The sequence below is a fragment of the Bos indicus genome, chromosome 7 (genome assembly GCF_029378745.1).
Source record: "Bos indicus isolate NIAB-ARS_2022 breed Sahiwal x Tharparkar chromosome 7, NIAB-ARS_B.indTharparkar_mat_pri_1.0, whole genome shotgun sequence".
NCBI lineage: Eukaryota > Metazoa > Chordata > Mammalia > Artiodactyla > Bovidae > Bos > Bos indicus.
In genome coordinates this window covers 17,837,300-17,851,566 of record NC_091766.1, presented here as the reverse complement: position 1 = coordinate 17,851,566, position 14,267 = coordinate 17,837,300, and the positions used below count along the sequence as shown (strand labels likewise).

At 57.1% G+C, this 14,267-nt stretch overlaps 3 protein-coding genes across 3 annotated transcripts; 1 reads left to right on the top strand and 2 right to left on the bottom strand.

Annotated features, from left to right (window-relative positions):
* The first annotated feature begins 462 nt into the window (after positions 1-462).
* ALKBH7 (alkB homolog 7) lies at positions 463-2,102 on the top strand. The gene is made up of 4 exons (XM_019964343.2): positions 463-706; positions 1,307-1,480; positions 1,568-1,692; positions 1,861-2,102. Exons 1-4 carry the CDS (start codon positions 503-505, stop codon positions 2,021-2,023), a joined length of 666 nt encoding a protein of 221 aa, XP_019819902.2. The 5' UTR covers positions 463-502; the 3' UTR covers positions 2,024-2,102.
* Positions 2,103-2,233: 131 nt separating this feature from the next.
* PSPN (persephin) lies at positions 2,234-3,065 on the bottom strand. Its single transcript, XM_019963599.2, has one exon. It carries the CDS (start codon positions 2,917-2,919, stop codon positions 2,374-2,376), a length of 546 nt encoding a protein of 181 aa, XP_019819158.1. The 5' UTR covers positions 2,920-3,065; the 3' UTR covers positions 2,234-2,373.
* Positions 3,066-6,371: 3,306 nt separating this feature from the next.
* Positions 6,372-12,553, bottom strand: GTF2F1 (general transcription factor IIF subunit 1). Its single transcript, XM_070792984.1, has 12 exons — positions 12,079-12,553; positions 11,944-11,990; positions 11,384-11,456; positions 9,990-10,183; positions 9,004-9,174; positions 8,334-8,518; positions 7,654-7,807; positions 7,387-7,568; positions 7,218-7,291; positions 6,996-7,134; positions 6,706-6,823; positions 6,372-6,610 (listed from the first exon to the last, which is right to left on the bottom strand). The coding sequence occupies exons 1-12, from the start codon at positions 12,088-12,090 to the stop codon at positions 6,406-6,408; spliced, it is 1,554 nt and encodes a 517-aa protein (XP_070649085.1). The 5' UTR covers positions 12,091-12,553; the 3' UTR covers positions 6,372-6,405.
* Positions 12,554-14,267: the final 1,714 nt, after the last annotated feature.

The window sequence follows — 14,267 nt, the reverse complement described above, 5'->3', positions numbered from 1 at the left end:
GCGGGGGGGAGGGGGGGGTTCGGGATGGGAGGCGCCTCGCCTTGACCTTTGACTGAAACCCCTAAGTCCACAAACCTGGTCCCACCCCATAATCACAGCCTTAATGTCACTCCCCTAACTCCTACATGAACTGACTGGACTCTAACCTTAACTTCATAGCCTTGGCCCATTCCCTCTCTGACCCTTGACCTCTAACCCCCGGGCCGACCTAGCCTTTGACACCACCGCCCCGCCCCGCCCTCTGGAAGACGGACCTGAGGCACAACTAGTAGTCTGAGTCTCTGTGGTCTAAAGGGCCCAATAGCGCCGGAGAGGAGGCAGGTTCTGGGAAGAGCCAATAGCTTGAGAGGACGAGCCAAGTAACAACCAGTAACCTTTGAGCGAGAGGCGGGACTCTGAGGAAGACCAATTGCTGGAGGGACTCGGTGCAGTCACAGCCAATGACCTTGGGGAGGGGGCGTGGCACTGACACCAGCCTCTTCCAAGACCCGGCTCCGGGGCTATGGCCGGAGGTGGGCAGGTGGTACTGCGGACGCTCTCCCAGCAGGGCTGGGTGCGGGGCTCGGGCGCAGCCGTGCTGAGCCGCCTACAAGACGCGGCCGTGGTGCGGCCCGGCTTTCTGAGCACGGCCGAGGAGGAGACACTGAGCCGCGAGCTGGAACCCGAGTTGCGCCGCCGCAGATACGAATACGACCACTGGGATGCGGTGAGGCTGGTAGCGCTGGGGGCGGAGCCACAGGGCCGTGGCTTGGGACGTTAGAGGCCGGGCGGGAGTGGAGCGCTGGGGTGGGCGGGGCTGTATCTGGGGCGGGGCCTGGGTATGGGGGCGCGGTCCTGATGCTTGGGTTCTTGGGGGCTGGAAGAGCACTTTGGACGAGGCAGAACGGAAGCGTATTTGGGGGACAGGACCAAAGTTAGGGGTGGAAACGGGTGTGGAGCGAGATGAGGGAGGGTCACGAGTTGAGGGGTGGAGACAGGGGGCCCGGTGAATCAAGTTGTGAATATTGGAACTGGGCCAACGTTAGGGACGGAATGTGGGACTGAACTGGACCCTGATGGTGGGTAGAAAGGACTAAGGCCAGACCCAGTTGTGGCAGGGGTTGGGATTTGAGAAAACATCATGGGGTAGATAGGATCAAAGTCGAGAGTTGAGGGTGGGGTCAAGTGTCATGCTGGAAAAACCAGGCCTTTGCTTTGCACTTCCACCACCCTCCCCACTAATCCCTCCCCAGCCCTGGGCTATGCCTCAGTTTCCCTGTTCCCCACCCCTGGAAGCTTCCAGGCTTGACCTGAGCGCTCTGGGCAGGCCATCCACGGCTTCCGAGAGACAGAGAAGTCGCGCTGGTCAGAGGCAAGCCGGGCCATCCTGCGGCGTGTGCAGGCAGCCGCCTTTGGACCTGGCCAGACCCTCCTCTCCTCAGTGCACGTGCTGGACCTAGAACCTCAGGGCTACATCAAGCCACACGTGGACAGCATCAAGGTGGGCAGAGAGCAGTGGCTTGGAGCTCCCAGCTGGGGGCGAGCTGGTCAGGCCAAAACCCACCCTCTGCCATGTCCCCTCTTCCAGTTCTGTGGATCCACCATTGCCGGCCTGTCCCTGTTGTCTCCTAGCGTCATGCGACTAGTGCACACCCAGGAGCCGGGGGAGTGGCTGGAACTCTTGCTGGAGCCGGGCTCCCTCTACATCCTTAGGTATGGGCAGCCAAGGAGCCCACACTGCACCAGTAACTCACAAGACACCCACTGAACATTTGGAACACCTTCTGTCATTCAGCCCTGACAGCAGACTCTACCCCTAGGGCTGGTCTGCCTGGAACCAGGGCCACCCTCACCAGCCACATCCTCTGTTTTCTCCTGCAGGGGCTCGGCTCGTTATGACTTCTCCCACGAGATCCTTCGGGATGAAGAGTCCTTTTTTGGGGAGCGTCGGATTCCCCGGGGCCGTCGCATCTCGGTGATTTGCCGCTCCCTCCCTGAGGGGATGGGGCCAGGGGAGCCTGGGCAGCTGCCCCCAGCCTGCTGAGCTCCTGGACCATTACCCCAAGCTGTTCAGGACACCATGTTTGTCAATAAAGTTGTGAATAATGTTGGAGAATGGACAAGCTGGCCTCCTGTTGCCAGCTGTTTGCAGGAAGGCCAGGATCTGCTTGGGAAGCCCAGGACCACACCTGTCTCCCCCCTCCTCCCCCTCCCCAGACCAGGAGCATTCCCAGCTGAACACACAGTCACAGGCTAGAGGAGCAGTTTCCTTTATTGAGCCCCTTGCTGGTGGCCCCAGCCCACCTTCCCCTCTCTTCGTCTCGGCCTCTGGGCCTCCAGTAAATAAGTCAGCTGAGCTCCTCCAGCTGTTGCAGGGCCCTGGGCTGGCCATCTTTAGCCACTGCAGCCACAGGCCGCCGCCGAGAGCTGGGGCAGCCGCTGCCAGCGGTGGTGGTCATCGAGAAAGGTCACGTCGGCATAGCGGGTGGGCCGGCAGCAGGGTCCTCCATGGGCTCGGCCCTGGCCCTGCAGTCGGGCCAGCGTCAGGCCGTGTTGGGTGCGGGCACCGCGGGGACAACTGCCGGCACAGTAGCGGAAGATGACCGTCTCCTCCGACGTGTAGCCCAGGCCCAGCTCGGCCACGGGCAAGGACAGGCTCCACAGCTGGCACGGGCTGGTCAGGGCTCGGCGCAGGCGGGCCCCTGTGGGGACAAGGGGCAGCTGACTGCAGGCAGAGTCTGGGCATAAACGAGTTGGGGAGCATGCAGGGTTCCGGGAGTCCTTACCCAGCTGTGGCCTCTGGGTCTCTCTGTCCACCGCTGGCTCGGATGAGAGCTCTCTCTCCGCCACCAGAGCCTCCCAGGCCCCCTGGCTCCCACCAAAGTCCAAGCGGAGGATCAGGAGAAGCAGAGAGCCTAGCAAGACTCTTCCTGTGGCCATGGTGACAGGCAGGTCCTGAGGATGTGGATGCCCGGCACCCTCAATTTATCCCCCCTCTGCCCGAGCTGGGGAATTAACCTCATCACTTCCGGCTGCTGCTCGTTGCGAAGGCTCCAACATTGCACACCTCAGGCCCAGGCAGCCCCGCTCCTCTGCCCCACACCCCATCCTTCCAAGAGTTAAGGGCGCACACCCCCTCACACACTCCCCATCCAGACATTCCACAGACCCATTTCCAACACCCCCTCCACCCCCTGATTTATGAGTGCTGTGTCGGCAGCCAGGGCCGAGCTCAGGGAGGGCAACTCGGGGTCCCCACCCCACCTGCTGTCTGGAGGGAGGGTTGGGGGGCCCCATGGGTCTCCCAGTGGGGGTCCTCCCCTCTCGGGCAGGATACTGGGGCCCAGTAGCCCCCACATTGTGCACCAGGTAGAGCGGATGTGCATGCAGGGAAGAGGTGGGTGAACTGACGGGGAATCCATCATGGCTCCTGCCTGGAGGATTAAGACATCATGCCCTGCCTCCGGGTCTGGCCCAGGCAGTATCAAAACAGGAAAAGGGAGAGGCCTGGGGACTGCCAAGAGCTGGGACACCAGGTGCAGGAAACTTACCCTGCAGGGACTCCTGTCTCTGGAAGGCCAACCTGAGTCCCCTGGAACCCCAGCCCAACCTGGGGTTGTAGGGCATCAGAGCAGGAGGGGAGGTTAAGCTCTGCCCTGGTTCCAGTAATCTCCCAGCCCTTCTCCATCACCCTGGGGAAGCGAGCCTCCATCCTCAGCCATGAAAGGGGGCTAACAGAGTCCCTCCCACATGAGGTCCTGAGGACAGACAGAAGACATATTTAGTGTGTGGCAGGGTGCCTAGTACCAAGCAGTTAAGAGCCTCTTAGAAGCTTCCCTGGTGGCTCAGCAAAAAATTCACCTGCAATGGAGGAGACTCAGGTCTCGATCCTTGGGTTAGGAGGATCACCTGGAGAAGGAATTGACAACCTACTCCAGTATTCTTGCCTGGAGAATCCCATGGACAGAGGAGGCTGGTGAACTATACAGTCCATGGGGTTGCAAAGAGATGGACACTACTGAGCGACTAAGCACGCACAAAATGCTTGAGGCAAAGCAAAATAAGAGCATCTTTTTTATTTTCAGTTTTAAAAAAATTTTAGGCCATGTCCTATGTTATGCAAGATCCTGAACAAGGGATCCAATTTGTGTCTCTGCATTGGGAGTACAGAGCCTTAACCACTGTACCACCAGGGAAGTCCTGAAATACAAGCAACTTGTGTAGGTTTGACACGGTGCTTGAACTCAAGGCAGGCAAGACCAGATTAAAACTCAGGTAAGACTGCTCCTAAGATTAGCAAACATCAGAGTCTGCTTACCTGTGGCTGGGGGTGTGTGTGTAATGGGCACGCCTGTTGGTAGTATAAACCAGTGGCAGTTGAACACTGGCTACAGAAACCACCAATCCCATCCCTTTGATCCAGGACTCGTGCTTCAGGAACACATCCATTTCAGGTGAGCCAAGATGTGAGCTTGGGGCTTTTCATTGCCCTTTGTATCAAGAAGTAGGAAAGGACCGCAGCACCACCCATGGGGGACTGCTTCAGTGATTTTGGTGTGCTTTTTTCTTCTCGACTGCTTGTTGAGACTACCTTCAGATGGGGGGTGTGGGTGGGAGGAATGTCACTTATACAAAGTCACCCAGAATTAAGAGAAAAAGGTGGGGTTTGAACCCCAAGTCCTGCTGAATCCAAGGCTCCTGATCTGAACCACTGGGGCACATAGACCAGTGTGGTGGGGGAGGCCTCAGGCCTCGGTCCACGTGGCAGGCAGAGCAGGGGTGAAATTGTCAGGGTAAGGGGCAGGCACTTCCTTCACAGAAGTCCTGGCAGAAGGATGGGAGGGAGGTTGGAACGAAGTGGGACATTCCTGGGAATTAGCCGGACATCTCAGGCATTCCGACTCGGCAGCCAAGGGCCTGTAGAGCTGGGTGGGGAGGTTTTCCACCTGCCGTCTCCAGCATCCTGCCACCAGCCGGATCACTCAAACAGGGGTTTCAACGTTGTTCCTGCTGCCAAGTTCCATTTCAGCAACGTGACTCTCCACGAACGTAAAGAACCCTCTTGCTTACAGAATGCCTAGCCATACTTGATAAAATAAACGCCTTACCAACTTATGAGACTCTAAGGGAAGCCCCAGAAACCCCACTGCAAAGTTGAAAAGTAGTGTCCAGATGCCAAGACCAGTAACAGGGCTTTGAGATTTTGTGGCCATTTGGGACAGAATCAAGAGCTGAGAATCTTAGAATGACACATCTGGGGCGTGTGTGCGTGCTAAATTGCTTCAGTCATTTCCGACTCTTTGTGACCCTATGGACTGTAGCCCGCCAAGCTCTTCTCTCCATGAGATTCTCTAGGCAAGAATACTGGAGTGGGTTGCCGTGTCCTCGTCCAGGGGACCTTTCTAACCCAGAGATCAAACTCGGGTCTCATGTTTCCTGCATTGGCAGGCAGGTTCTGTACCACTAGCGCCACCTAGAAACCACTTCTGGGGCACCTGGTGGGCACATGCAAAAAACCATCTGGAAGAACTTGCCTGGAACTTCCTTGGTGGTCCAGTGGCTAAGGCTCCATGCTTCCAATGCAGGGGGCCCGGGGTTCAATTCCTGGTCAGGGAACTAGATCCCACATGCTTCAGCTAAGACCCAACACAGTCAAATAAATAAAAACAAATATTATTAAAAAAAAAAAAAAAAAAGAACTTGCCTGCAAAGCAGGCCAGCCAGGAGCCCCACAGACAGAGCCTGGAAGTAGGAACAAGTCCCCTGTCCCAGGTCACAAACACGATCATAAAGAGGCGTCAGAAAACAACAGGATACCCATCTGCTTCAGGTACTAGGTGAGTGACACGGAGACTGTAAGGATGTTTAAACTAACAATGGAAAAGAAGGCATCAAAAACAGAAGGGGCCATATACTCAAAACAGACCTACTGATCTGAAAAAGAAAGATACTTTGCAGAACTGAAAGACAGTGACACTAAGTACTTATGGGTTTGTGCACATGTGCTCAATCATGTCCGACTCTTTGCGACCCCATGGACTGTAGCCCCATCAGGCTCCTCTGTTCATGGGATTTCCCAGACAAGAATACTGGAGTGGGGTGCCATTGCCTCCAGGGGAACTTCCTGACCCAGGGATTGAACCTGCGTCCCCTGCACAAGCAGGCAGATTCTTCACCGCTGAGCCACCTGGGAAGCCCTACTTTTAATGCGTTCAGGTGGTGAATAAGCCACAGCTGAAGAGAGAACCAGCCAAGTGGAAGACAGAGCTGAAAGAAATCAGCCAGCAGCTCCACGGAGGAGGCTGAGGGGGTAAGGAGAGGATTAAGTTCTAAGAGGCGTCTACAGGCGGCAGGATGAGAGGCAGCAAGTGTGGGAATGAAGACCCTGAGGGTTGTGGAAAACAGAGCCTGTTTATTGGGGGAGCATCACTCCTTGAGGGAGAAATGCATCTTGTCGTTGATCATCTTGCGCTCAGGGTTCAGGCGCTTCAGAATCTGAGCCAGCACATTCACTGTCTGCTCGCTGCTCAGCCCCGTCTTCTTGGTCTGGAACTTCTTCAGCAGGTCCTTGGTGGTCATGGGCTTCCGTGTCAAGTAGCGGCGCACAGCATCTTCAGTCACTTGAACGTCGCTGGAGGTGGGGAGCTGGGTGTCAGCGGGCGTCCTCTGTCCCTGAGCCCCCTGACCGCCACCCCCCACCGGCCCCTGCCATCCTCGCCAACTTACCCACTGCTGGGGGTTGACTTCCCAGACTGGGGCTGAGGAGTGGATTTCCCGGACAAGCTCTGGGGCCCGGTGTCCAGTCGCAGCCGCTTGGCTGCCGGCGTTTCGCTGGTGCGCTTCCCTGTGGGAGGTGGAGGTGGAACTGAGACCAGGTCTGGGAGGCTGGACCATGGGGTAGGGGGGTGGGGGGCAGTGCTGGGATCATATGTGCAAGGGGCTCAGAGGATGCGGAACAGGAAGACCAGGATGGGGTCAAGAGGGTGGGTGGGGTGGGATTGGTGGGTACTACTCACCCTGCTCCAGCTTGCTGGCGGCTGCGCGGAGGGTGGAAGAAGTACTGCCTGCTTCAGTGCTGGGCGTGCCTGGCCGGCTGTTACCCCGGGAACTGCCCCCTGATGGCTTCCGCTCCCTTTTGGGGGGTGTCTTCTTTTTCTGTGGAAATCGCAGCTGAGCACACATATCGGGAGAGGGCCCCCCCGTCCTCCCTGGCTGGCCCTGCCTCGGCTGGGCCTTACCGCCATGAAGAGTGCCGAGGAGGCTTCACTGTCGATGTCACTCTCCTCCGAGCTGTCGGACTCCTCGCTGCTGTCTGCAAGGGGCCAGAGGAGGGGACGTCAGGACCGGAGACCCCTGAGCCAGCCCTCAGCCCTGTCCCAGATCAGGACCTCAGAGGGGCCAACCCACCTTTCCTCCGCTTCTTCTCCTGCGGCGTGGGCGCCTTCTTCTCCTCCTCCTCCTCCTTGTCCTCCTCAGGCGGCTTTTCCTCCTCACTCTCTTCGCTGCTCTCACTCTGCTCATCCACGCCCTTGGGGCCCTCCTCCTGCTGGGTGGCCTTGGGCTTGCCTTCCAGCTCATCCTGGGAGCTGCTGTAAGACAGAGAGCGGGCAGAGGGTGAGTAAGCACGTCCGCAGGCCGGCCCAGGGTCTCACACCCGCCTCCCGCCTGCCTCACCTGGAGCCATCGGACATGTAGTCCACCTCCTGGCCCTCAAAGTCCCCGTCATCACTGTCCTCAAAGGCCTCATCATCTGAGCCCTTCTTCTTCTTCTTCTTCCGGCCTCCCTTGCTGGGCGGTGCCTTCTTCTTGGCTTTGGGGGCTCTGCCACCTGGGGAAGGAGAGACAAGGTGAGGGGATCAGATGGGCATGCATCATGTTGTGTGTATCTAATGATGCCTGGATTTCTCAGGGGCTGTGGTGATGCCAGGACCAGCCCCAATTCCTCCAGGAGGCAGAGAGCTGGCCCAGGGTTGTACCAATCACCCACTGCCAAGCAAGGAATCCCAATTCCACACCCCCAGCCAACCCCTTTCTCTAACTCACACTCAGGGCCACCATTCCTGCCCTAAATCACCTGGGCCAGCAAGCCACCTGCTGGCACGACTCAAACTGACCAGTCCTAAGGCCATTCCCATGGAAATCCCAGTCGAGGCCATGGCCGAGAGAGACCTTCCTGGGGCCTCCTAACCAACCCTGGTGCTTCCCCCAGCAGCCAAGTTCTTGGGAGGATCCAGGGGTCTGCAAGTAACCAAGCAATCCTTTCAGGGGCATTCACTTTTCTGAATCATCACACAAGACCTGAATTAATTACAACTGCCGCCCCAGCAGCCCAGGGCTGGCTCCACCCGCCTCACCCTCCTCGCCGCTGGCCTCGCTGTCATCAGACGACATCTCCAGGTCGTCCTCCAGGTCGTGGATGCGGAGCTCGCTGGCCTTCTTGCGGCTGCGCTTCTCCTTCTCCTCATCCTCCTCGTCCTGGTCCTGGTCTTTCAGTCGCCGCTGCTGCATAATGCTGAAGTGGTTCAGGACCTTGTTTCTCCTGTGGGGCGGGGGGCAGTGTTACAGCAGGGGCTGGCAGCGGGCCTGGCTCCGGGGACCCTCTGGGAGTGGGCCTCATCCACTGGTGCCCCCCTGCACTTCTACCAGGTGTGCCCCAGGGGAGAGCCACTGACACCACTTAGGTGATGAGCGGGATGACCTAACCTCACACGTGAGGACACAAGCACGTGGCAGAAAGACCCTGAGATCACACAAGGAGAGCTGGCCCTCCTTTGGTTCCTTGTCTGCCCAGAGTCCCTCAGGAGAAGGTCTCATGTGATGCTGACGCCCTAGCACTGGATCCACCTCCCCACTTCTCCAGTCCACCTCCCTGCTATCTTCCAGTCCATCTGCCCCCTGGACTGGGTGCTCCTGAACAGCGGAGAGATCTGGCTTGCTCACCGCCAAGTCCCCAGCTCCCAGCCGGGCACAACGTCGGGCGGGGGAGGGGTGCAGCCCTTTTCCAGGCGTGGCCCCATCACTCACCTCTCCCACTCCTCCTCAGCCTCTTCGGCCGTGAGCGTGCGGTGCTTGGCCAGCGGTGTGAAGTTATACCAGTTGTGGACAGGGAAGGCCTCGAAAGCCCCATCAGGGCACTGGGTGAAGATGTAGTAGGAGGTATTTTCTGTCACGCCGCCCTTCTTTATGCCCTTGAACCTGCAGGGAGTTCAAGGTCATGGTCTGTGCAGGGAAGAAGGACCAGCGCCACCCCCAGACCACACCCCCTGCATCCCTCTCTCCAGGGCCACCTGGGTTCTCCCAGCAAAATCTGAGGCTGGAAGGCTGGCCCACTGACTGCCTGAGCCTGGATTCCCACAACTGGAAAGGGGGGGCTCCCTGCCCTCGCAGAGCAGGCTTAGGGCTCCTGTGCACTATACACGTCATGGTCCTTTCTGGAAGGACCTGTTAGATGGGCCATAAAGAGCACAGGGCTCTACTGTCAGACCCCTCTGGATTCCCCTCCGGAATCCTCCTTGAACCACTGCCAGCCCAGCCCTCTCCGGGCCTCCATCCTTCCCCTTTTCTGCCCCCCCATGTGGAGGCAGTCTTACAGAGTGCCCCTTCCCCACCTACAGCCTTCAGGCTGCCCTGGGCCCCAGCCTACCCATGGTCCAGCTGTGGCCTGGCACTCCCAGCCCTCTCAGTCCACCCACTCTGCCACTCTCATGCGCTGTGACAGTCCCTGGGGCTCGGTGTTTCACGCCTTCCTGCTCGCTGTTCAACCGGAGTGCCCTTCATTTCCCTTAATCTCTGTCCTCCCCACGGTTCCCAACCCTCAGCTCTGGGCAGTCCTTGGCTGGGTGCAGGAGGACCGCAGGCCGGGATTCCTGCATCCCTAGCACATACTCGAGCATCCCCTTGGCTCATCTTCCCCAAGAAAACCCCTTCACGGGAGGATGGGCTGTCACCCCCAGCCGTAGGACCTAGAAGTTCAGCCAAGGGCACCGGGGAGTGGCGGGAGGGGCACTTACTTGCGGCCTGATTTGCCGTTGACCCGCAGCAGCCAGGGCTGGTCCTCCGGACGGAACTCCTTGAGGACAATGCCGTACTTCTTCCTCCGCGCCTCCTCCCGGAGCTTGCGGTTGAACTCGCTGCCGGCGCCGGACTCCGGCATCTCCTCTTCTTGGTAAATCTTCTTATTGCTCAGGTCTCGTTCCAGCCGGGCCTGGGAGACGGAAGGCGACACTTCTCATCAGGGAGCCTGCTCCCCACCCAACAACACCCCTTCCTCCCCGCAGGCTGAGCGGTGGACCCTCAGAGCCAACTTCCCACTTGGCGAAAAGAGGCTCTGTGAATGTGGGCGAAGGGATCTGTCTAAAGCCCGCTGCAATGTCTGTTCTGGCAGCTTTCTGAAAGTTTGAAGTTATTTTCAAATGAAAAAATTAAAAAAAAAAAGACACCCCAGAGTCCAATCACTTCTAGTAAACCCTTTGCTGCAAACCCCATCACAGGCTCACCTGGTCCAGAGCCTTCACCTCCGCCCTGTTCTCCCTTCACTTGCCCTCGACCCCACAGTGGACAAATCTCTTTACAGACTGTTTTAATAGCTTCTGCTATGGATGAATGTTTGCGTGCCTCCAAAATGCATTCTTTTTGGCTGTGATCCGGGACTTCTGGAATCTTAGTTCTCCCACCAGGGATGGAACCTGGGTCCCCGAAGTGAATGGGCTAGAGTCCTAGCTGGAGTCCTAACCACTGTATCTACAGGGAATTCCCCCAAAATGCATCTAACCTAATTTCCAGTGTGATGGTATTTGGGGGCGGGGCCTCTGATAGATGATGATTAGGTTGTGAGGCTGCAGCCTATTAGGAGTGGGTAAGTGCCCTCTTTAATAAAGGATTGCAGAGTGCTGTGTCCCTCTTCTGCCAGGTGAGAACACAGTGCAAACGCACCAGCTATGAACCAGGAAGGCTGCCCTCACTAGACACCAAATCTGCTGGCGCCCTGATCTTGGAGTTCCAGCCTCCAGAACTGTGGGAAATAAATGTCTGTTGTTTATAAACCACCCAGTCTCTGGAATTCTGCTAGAGCAGCCTGCAACAACTAAAACAGCTTCTAAAGACCGCTCTGGAGTCTCCAACAACAGGGGAGTCACCTCTAGGAGGCAGCCCGCTCCTCTCTTGCCCAGATAGATCTTGACCCCAAATGCCCATCAGTGGGCACAAATTTCAGGAGAAAGCCTCCTGCAAGGCCATACATATCTTGTTCTCAGGGGTGCCCAGAGGCTCAGCCTGGGCCTTAGTTATCATTTATCTGCACATGGGGAGAGCAGAGGATACTAAGCCTCAGTTACTATCACAACCAAGCAACTATTACATCAAATCCAGGGTCATGTTTTCTCACACCCTCAGAACTCGGACTTACCTGATTCCAAGTAGTGAGGTTGACTTTATCGGCTGCATTGAAAGCCATGATATTGTATTTTTTGGTGGTATTTCTGGAATGGACAAAAAGAAGAGGCCGTGCTCAGTCAATCATTCATTAATTCAGTAAACCCTCCCAGGCTCAGTCCTTTGTGCTGGGCAATGCTGGGGACCCATGAAAAAAACCAGAGATCAGTTAGGGACAAATATTTCTGGGAACCCAAGATGGGATAATTGGGAACTCAGCCCTGGGCAGTGGGGTGGACGGGCAGGGAATGCCTCCTGAAGGAGGAAAATACTGTAACGGAATTTTGCAGGATCAAAAAGAATCCATCCAGTAGAGTCACTGTTGCCATTCCTGGCTGAGGGAGTCCTAGGCAAGGAGGTTGCGTGTTACTGTGTATTAATGTACTCATTCATTCACTCTATTAAAAAAAAACAGTGATGCCCCAGAGGCCTCGGCTCAACCCCAGCCCTGGAAGAAGAATCAGACACTCCTGGAGGCTAGAGATTTTAATCCTTTTCTGAAGGGAGAGGGGGCTGGTAGGATCAGGGACTTACTTGGGAACTCGGACGACATACTCAGTGACATTCTGGCTGCTGGGGCCCTGAGGGGAGAGAAAGCAGGACAGTGAGTGAGAGGCTACAAGAGGCCACCACCGGGACCGCAGCCGAAGCGCCTTGCCGCACACTTACAAGGGCCGCCATGGGCGATGGGCGATTGACCCGGGTCCGGGCAGAACCTCTTTCTTTACGCCTCCCTCGGGGTGCGCGTCCCTCGGTCCCGCGGAGGCCGCCCTCAAGGTGTCGGGTCTCTGGCCTCGATCGCGGACCCTAAGCCCGGGATACAACCGATCCTGGGAAAAGCTATCGGGAGGCGGCTCTGGGTCGGCGATCAGCTTGAGACCGCCTGTGCCAAGTCTGCGCCTGCGCAGCCGCCTAAACCGGAATCGAAATCCTCCGGCAGGCCTAGTGGAAGTAACCTACTCCGAACTACAGGTAGCGCCTTCTGTATCTAGCGCTCTGGCGGCCCGCAGTATATATAGCACGAAAAACCCCATCAAGCCGATAACCTCATCACGCGGATAACCCAATCAGATGATGTGGAGACACCCCCAGTGATATTACATCTCAGGACCGCGGCGTATCTTGGGAAGGAAGGGAGGAAACCCGCCACATTCGCGGCCTGTCGGGCTATTTGCGCATGCGCTACTTTACTACGGAAGTGAATCGGAGGAGGCCGCGTTACCACAGCAACCAAGGCCTCCTTGGCAGCAGACTGCTGCGGCTCTACCTGAGCCTCTTTGGGGTTCATTTCTCCCCACAGCCCCCTGGGGTAGCCCTATCATCTCGCCAAATAATCGGGCCAGGGGCCCTTGTGACGTTGAACCGAACCAGGAGGGGTCAGGGCCTGTGTAGGGGATGGAGCGCGATCACCCCACGGGCCGTAGGCCGGTTGGGTATGTGCAAGTCCAAGCTGCCCCAAATAGGCAGGCCCCTGAAGCCCCAGAAGAAGGGATACATCGCGGGGGTGGCTGGCTGACTCGGGGGAAGGGAAGGAGGTTGTGGAGGGCGGGAGAATGCAGGTAACAACCCCTCCCCTCCCCCCCCCCAAGTCCAGGTGTGCACACGCCCCTTCCTCCCGGCTCCCTACCTTATAGTAACACAACTGCGCATGCTCAGGGTCAGGTCTTCAGTGATCCACTTTAGCACCTGCTGGGCTTCCCTTGTGGCTCAGCTGGTAAGAAATCCACCTGCAATGCGGGAGACCTGGGTTCGATCCTTGAGTTGGAAGATCCCCTGGAGAAGGGAAAGGCTACCCACTCCAGTATTCTGGCCTAGAGAATTCCATGGGTCACAAAGAGTCGGACACGACTGACTGACTGACTGACATTCACTTTTAGCACCTACTGCGCTGGGTTCTGGGAAATCCGTGGGGAATGTAGGAAGCCAGCACTATAAACTACAGGTCTCCATAGATGTGTCTGATAGTTATGGACATTTACCTATTCCTCACTTGCTACGATTATGTCAGAAACTATGCCAAGTACTAGAAATACAGGGACAAGGAAGACAAACAGATTCTGTCCTCTTGTAGTACGTAGTCTGGCAGGGGAGACAAACAAGAACAAGTAAACGGGCAAACTCATTACTGATAGTGGCCGTTGCTGGAGGAAATAGGATTCTTTTTGTGTGGTGGTGGGGAATTAGGGTTTTGAGACTGGGAACAATGGGGTGGGAGGCTCTTTAGACAGCGATTAGAGAAGACCTGAAGGGTGAGCTGCAACCTGAAGGGACTGCGGTATGGAATTCCCGCGGAGGTGGGGGCGGGGGAGGAGCAACAGGGAGGTGACCAGTACAAGGGTCTGAAAGGAGGCCATTGGGCTGAAACACAGTAAAGAAAGGGGAGGGTGGTATGGGATGAGACTGGAGGGTTGGGCAAGTCCCTGTCCGTCTCAGAGCCTCAGTTTCCTCAACTGTAAGAAGGGGTGATGCTTCAAGGAGAGGCTGCACACAAAGGGCCTGACCTGCTTGGGTTCACACCTCATCCACATGACCTGTAGCAGTATTAATGGGTGCCGTGCCTGGATATATCACTGGGTGTGGACACACACCCCCAGATACCACCCTAGGGCAGAAATAGGTCTGCCAGCAGACATGTGTCCAGCATCACCCACTATAGCTGTGGACACAATCACCTCAGCACCAACTGACCCCTACAGGCACCAACCCCTCTCCCCCGTCCCTCTTCCTCGGGCACCGCAGACATCCTCAACTCCCCCTGATCGTCTTTGTGATGGGCGGTTCAGGCTGCGGCAAAGGGACACAGTGCAAATACATGGCAACCAAGTATGGCTTCTGCCACGTGGGGCTGCTGCAGCAGG